This window comes from Lepidochelys olivacea (genome assembly GCF_965140295.1).
Source record: "Lepidochelys olivacea isolate rLepOli2 genome assembly, chromosome: 4".
Classification (NCBI taxonomy): Eukaryota; Metazoa; Chordata; order Testudines; family Cheloniidae; genus Lepidochelys; species Lepidochelys olivacea.
Window position 1 is genome coordinate 44,605,025 of NC_140414.1, and position 6,558 is coordinate 44,611,582.

General features: G+C 45.4%; 1 protein-coding gene across 1 annotated transcript in view; it reads left to right on the forward strand.

Moving 5' to 3' along the window:
- LOC311519591 (bifunctional heparan sulfate N-deacetylase/N-sulfotransferase 3) overlaps positions 1-4,977 on the forward strand; it is a 132,978-nt gene extending 128,001 nt beyond the window's left edge. Inside the window, exons 14-16 of the mRNA XM_084626239.1 lie at positions 2,048-2,099; positions 2,555-2,597; positions 4,031-4,977. Of these exons, the coding sequence (XP_084482365.1) occupies positions 2,048-2,099; positions 2,555-2,562 (60 nt within the window). The 3' untranslated portion in view covers positions 2,563-2,597; positions 4,031-4,977. The remainder of the gene's footprint in view (positions 1-2,047; positions 2,100-2,554; positions 2,598-4,030) is intronic.
- The last annotated feature ends 1,581 nt before the right edge of the window (positions 4,978-6,558 follow it).

Here is a 6,558-nt window from a genome sequence, read left to right on the forward strand (position 1 = left end):
AGTTAGACTTACTCTTTGATCATTTTTTATTCCCCTAATCTTCTTTTACATTTTCAACTTTCTGTCACAACAATCCTTTGCCTCTTCACATTATTGACCAAGCAAACTGAGGCCTAACATGCAATCCAATGGCATTTCTTTATTGTCTGTCATAAAATGCAATAACTTTTGAATGCCACATCTGAACAATTTCAAAATGTCAGAGAATGATCTAGTGATCAGTGGCCAGAACTCTATTGATTTTGATGAAAATCAGAAAAAACAAATGGGAGAAATGGAAGACACATGGATCTCGTGGTACCTGGTTTGCAGAGCTACCAGCTTCAACCACTTTTGCAATTGTCTAAAAATGAAATAACTGGTTGGCAGCCATTAACACATTCCATCATAACAACACCCCAATCTCAGTTTTGCTGATCATCCCAATAAACTTTAAAAATACTGACATCCTGAAAGAGAAAGAAAAGAAAGGAGAAATTAAAAATACATCTGATGGGAAGAAGGGAGAATGGGGAGGCAAGGGGAGAGCGAAATAGGGACATACACAAGAGCTCCTGGCTTAGGGGAGGAGACAGGGAGACACAGAGCCCCTGGTATGAGAAGAAGGGAGGCACACAGAACCTCTGGCAGGGGGCAGAATGGGGGACCCAGGTATGGGAGGGAGAGGAAATGGGTGGAAAGGGGGTGCACAAAGAGCCTTTGGTATGGGAGAGAAGCACTGGGGTAATGCAGGAATAGGAGGCACAAAGAATCCCTTGCTATGGGAAAATGTGGAACCCTGATATGGGGGAATGGGGGGGCATGGGGGAGAAAGCGGAATGAGAATGCACACATTTCCCCTGGTATGGGGAGAGGGGGAATTATGGGGCAGTCAGGACCCCTGGAGAATGGGGGGCCCTGCTATGGAAGGAAACAGGGAGGGAGAAATGAGGGAAAGGGAGTCAATGGGGGACACACAAACTCCATGGCATGACCAAAGGGGGTCCTGAAACAGGTAATGGGACGGTGACACACAGGGAGTTTCTGGAGGGTTGGCAATGGAGGAATGCAAGGTGCCCCCAGGTCTGTGCAATACACTCAGCCTATGGACAACGTGTGCAACTCCTGAGGATACATAAGCACCCTAGGAGCTTCTGTATCTTGAACTGGCTGTTGTCCCCCAGGAACCATAGGGCAGCTGCATGGAAGAGCCTAGCTTTCACAGAACCATAGAATATCAGGGTTGGAAGGGACCTCAGGGCCCTGCTCAAATCCCCAATTTTTGCCCCCGATCCCTAAATGGCCTTTTCAAGGATTGAACTCACAACCCTGGGTTTAGCAGGCCAATAGCTCAAACCACTGAGCTATCCCTCCCCCCAGAAGTTGCTCCGGACCCATGCAGGTAACAAACAGACACAGAGGATGGAATTCGGGTGCAGCCGGTGGATCAGTAACGTTCAGAGAAGTGTGCACAGAGCACGCGGCAACCTCCCCGGCTGCGACCCCGCGCGGCTGACACGGAACCACCAGGGTCCTTTCTCGCGCGCTCCCTCCTCCAGCCGCTCGCGCGGTAGGCCCCGAACAGGGCAGCTCGCCCCTGCGCAGTCGCAGCGCGGAGAAGAAGGGGGAACTCGCGCCCCCTAGCCCACGGGGAGGGGCCAGGGCGCAGCCGCGCCCCCCCTCACACGCGCCGGAAGTACGCCTTGCCGGAAGGGGCGGGGTTGCTGCCTTGGCGAGAGAGAGCCGCGTGGCGCTTATTCGAGCTGAGGAGGGGCAGCGGTAGCCGCTCGGGAGCGGGAGCGGCGTTCCCTCTGCGCCGGAGAACGGGCCCCGTCTCGCGCCCGGCTACGGGGCTAAATTCTTCTGGCGCTCTGCTTGGCGCGCGCGCTCCCGCCTGGCCGAGGCCTGCCTTTCTGGCCGGCGCGTGGGCGCTGACCGCGGGCTGGGGCGCGGGAGGCGGAGAGGAGACCATGGCGCCAGGGGAGGGGGGCGCGCGCTGGTGGCGTGGCCAGAGGCGGCGGCGGCAGCCGCCGCCTTTCCGGTAACGTGGCGCATTGTGTCCCTGCAGGTGGCGACCGGGCCGCAGCGGAGCCGCCGCCGGTGGGAGCGGGATGCAGCAGGTAGGAGCCGTCACGCCCGGGAGGAGGGAAATGTTGAGCTCCGGGGCCCGCACCGGCGCTGGATCGGGAGCGAGTCAGGCCCTGCCGCCGCTGCTCTGGTACCGGCCGCCCCCGCGTGCCGCCAGCAGCAGGAGCGTCGGGTCCGTGTGGCGGCTGGCACCTACCGCGGGCCCTGGGCCTGGCCCCAGCCCCCATGTGCGTGTGGGGTGGGGTTGTCTCGGTGCCGCCGATCGCGTTAGTCCATGAATCCGTGGGACCTGCCTCCTGTGGCAGCTTCCCTTCCTAGCCATGGAAGAGCAGCGTCTTGCTTTTTGGCAAAGCTTTCACTATCTAATTGGTGAAAGTATCTGACTGGGGCAAGGAACACGTGTGTCATGTCCAAGCTCGGCAGTCACGTGCCTGGCTGATAGAGCCCAGCAATCCTCACTCCCTTCCCTCTCTGTGCTCTCTTTCAGGGTCCTAGCAGACTTGAGACCCAGAGCAACCATCTGTTGCCAGGTAAGTGCTTTGCTTTAAATCTGGGCTGGGAAGTGAGATGAAGTCTTGTAATTACTTAAAAAAAAAAAAAAAAAACTTGCTTGGTCTGGGGTTAAGACTGAAACTGATTTGCCCTGTGTTGAAGTTGGTATTAAAACAACTGGGTTAGACTTAACTGTCCCCCAGTGTGGTGATTTGGAATGTGTACCATAGTCAAGTAAAAAGAAAAGGAGGACTTGTGGCACCTTAGAGACTAACCAATTTATTAGAGCATAAGCTTTCGTGAGCTACAGCTCACTTCCTCAGATGCATATCGTGGAAACTGCAGCAGGCTTTATATATACACAGAGAATATGAAACAATACCTATTCCCACCCCACTGTCCTGCTGGTAATAGCTTATCTAAAGTGATTTCCAGCACAAATCCAGGTTTTCTCACCCTCCACCCCCCCACACAAATTCACTCTCCTGCTGGTGATCACTTTGGATGGGCTATCACCAGCAGGAGAGTGAATTTGTGTGGGGGGGTGGAGGGTGAGAAAACCTGGATTTGTGCTGGAAATCACTTTAGATAAGCTATTACCAGCAGGACAGTGGGGTGGGAATAGGTATTGTTTCATATTCTCTGTGTATATATAAAGCCTGCTGCAGTTTCCACGATATGCATCTGAGGAAGTGAGCTGTAGCTCACGAAAGCTTATGCTCTAATAAATTGGTTAGTCTCTAAGGTGCCACAAGTCCTCCTTTTCTTTTTGCGAATACAGACTAACACGGCTGCTACTCTGAAACATAGTCAAGTACAGGCTGAAAAAAAATCCAAACCGAGATTAAAATAAGTAATTTGGGATAGAAGTCAATAAAAACGGGGGAAATTAAAAGCTGTGTCTATATACAAATCGTTTGATAAGAGTGCATTTGACTATTAATGCTCACAATCAATCACTATCGATGCTTTACTACTAAAAGGAGTAGTCCTGTTCACATTTTAGCTTATTTTAGCTATTTCCTGTCCCTTCAGTGGGAGACTAAATATGCTGCTTTTTTTGTATGTGTTTTGACGTATTGGATGTTTCCTATATGCGTTCCAGATAAACATTTCTGTGATTAAAAAGGTTATTGTGGTGTTTCAGACTGGTTAATAAAGGTGACCTCACACTTGGGAGGCTTTTAGAAAACGTACCTAAATTTTGTTGTTTTAGGACTACTTTTAATACTTGAAACTGGCTGGCATAACACAACACCTTAACAAAATCCGTAGTGCAAAATTACTTACAGTTAGGAAAGTTGTACTGTGAACAAACTTTCTAGTCAATCCAGCAAGATAACTGTATTTATCTAATTTAATTTTAAACTTCAGAACTGCCTTTAAGTAAACCATAGGATGTAGTGGTACTCTTTTTTTAATCTTTGTTGTTGGAAGCACTTTCAGTTACTTCAAACTCTGTTTTTTGCAGGACAAACATTCCTAAGTTGTGACGACTCTGAAGAAGGTGGGGTAAACAACACAGCCAGACTTGTAGAAACTTGAAGTAAAACAAGTTTGCTCAAGGGCCATTTAAAAAAAAAAAACAAAAAAAACCCTTTTCATTGGTGGTTGGAAGGAGAGCCAGCAGTGAAAATTGTACTATTTGCTTTGGAAAGTGGTGCAACATCATAACCCAACCCAAGAAAGGCTGCAGCCAGCCAGCAACATGAGCAAGTGTTAAAAAACCTGTCCAATAAATGCTAAAATCTGGTGTGTATGTGGGTAGTGAAAATTGGATATTTTTGGATGGGTCCTAAAAACTTGAGATGCCATTTGGTTCATGAAGACTGTCTTTTCATAGTTCCACACACAGCCTCTTGGAAGCTGCAGTGCACTGCCTTTAGACTTCCATGCCAGCTGACTTAATGCAGTAGTGTGGCTGGCAATCAAGCAACAAAGTGGGTTGCTAGGACAAAAGCAAAAAAGAGTTTCTAAAGCTCATGCTTCTGCTGCAAAAATCCTAATCTTTCCTCATCTCCCTTCCACCTGTTTAAATATGTATATATAGAATGTGCAACTTCTTAGGTTTAGGGAGAAATTAAAACTTTCACTGTTTTATTTCTTTCTCCTGCAAAAAACTAATTATAAAATTAAGTCAGATTTTTAGAACACCCCCAAATTCTTGTTGAATTGATTCCACTAACTATTTATAATCCAAATATTGGACAAATAACTTGAGATCATGTGCTGCATTTGTAAGTGGAGAAACTAGAAGGAACAAAGGAAACTGCCACTCCTCAGAACAGCCACAATTCTTGTCTCAGAAATTAATGGTCCTTGGTAACTACACAGGGAGAACCGCACCACTACAGATATTTAAAGTATTACATTCACAAAAATACTAGGCCATTTGAATAAAATACACTGATTACACAACTTCTTGTATATTCTTATTGCAAGTGTCTTTCTTTCTTTCTTTCTTTAGCATTACTGCCAAGTAGGGCCGTGTCTACACAAGGATTGCTGTTCCAGTATGGATATGTCAGTATAGTTTATACTGGTAAAAGCATAGTTTTGCTGCTGTCTCTGGTGGGGACTTATGCCAGCACAACTATGTTCTCAGATCACACCGCACTGATGTAGCTATGTCAGCAAAAGTTTATAGCGTAAACTTGACCTAATGCAGCTCATTGTAGAGGATACTTCCAGAAAACTGAATGTGCCAATGTCTGCCAAGGTTATTTTGAAACTTTACAGAATGACGTAAGGCAGGAAGAATATGGTGTGTGGTGGTTAAACAGATTTCCATGAGAATATTGTAATTAAAGCCCTAGTCCTGAACGAGAGTTGAGCACCATTCCAGGTCCATAGTTAGTAGGTACTGAATAACTGAAGAGGAATACTTAGCTGCTTGTAACTTATCGTAGATATGAAACATATCAAAGGATAACTAATGTTAAGCTCTTAAATAGTCAAGGATTTCTCTTTTAGATTTCAAGGAGGTTCACCTAAATAATTCAGGAAACAGGGTTTTGTCATGCTTTGTTTGGCAAGTCTTTAGATTTAATGAGCTGCTATTTTCCTTTTTTAAATTCCCAAACAGGATGGGGGCTTTGCAAGAACAGTTTATAGCTTTAATTCATATGTCTGTTGTGCTTTTTACTAAAAGGCACTCTTTTGAATATCTGCATTTTCCCAGCAGATAAGTGAAAAGCTTGGTTGAACAGATACAACTGTACTGAAATGTTTTCCAGTAGTTCCTTTTGAAAAGCAGAAAACACCAAATTATTGGTTATTTAACTTCTGTTTTTTAAAGTTTTGCCAAAGGCTATCGAAGTATGCTCTATAAAGTAGCACATCTGCCATATAAATACTGGTGGTCCTTCAGTTACTACTCATCACTTTGTATTTGAGCAATGCACGAATACTTCGTAAAGAAAAGAGCTTTAAACATTGGTGTCACTGTTAATTTGCTATTTTAAATTTAGCAGAAGAGCAGTTAAGTTTGTTTGGATTCCTAATTACGAGTTTTGAACTCAGTTTTTCACAGTCAGACTGTTTTTAAAATATGTAACTGAGCTAGGCCAAATAGAATGCTCTCTAACATTGGTATTCTAAGCAAATCCCTTAAAAGCATTTGTTCTTCCACGTGAGAATAAATGTTCTTAAAGCACAGCTATGGTACTTAAGCAGAACAAATGATAGTGTTAAAACAAATGGTTTATCTAGCTTGGAGCTGGGACTGTACACCCAAATTGGTAAATTTAAAATGGTTAATGGGTAGAATGCCTCATCTTCAATAATTAAACTTTGAATAATTGTTCCTTAGTCCGTTTCGGGGGAGGGGTGCTGAGGGAAGTACTACTTCCCATGGGTATTTCTTCCAAACTGTAATTACACCCACGTGATAACAGGTCACGGAGTTTACCAAAGTGTTATGTCGCTGTCCTGGGTAAATTGGAACCATGTGAATGCATAATTATGAGAATTTTATACTAATTTAGTGGAATATGCCTG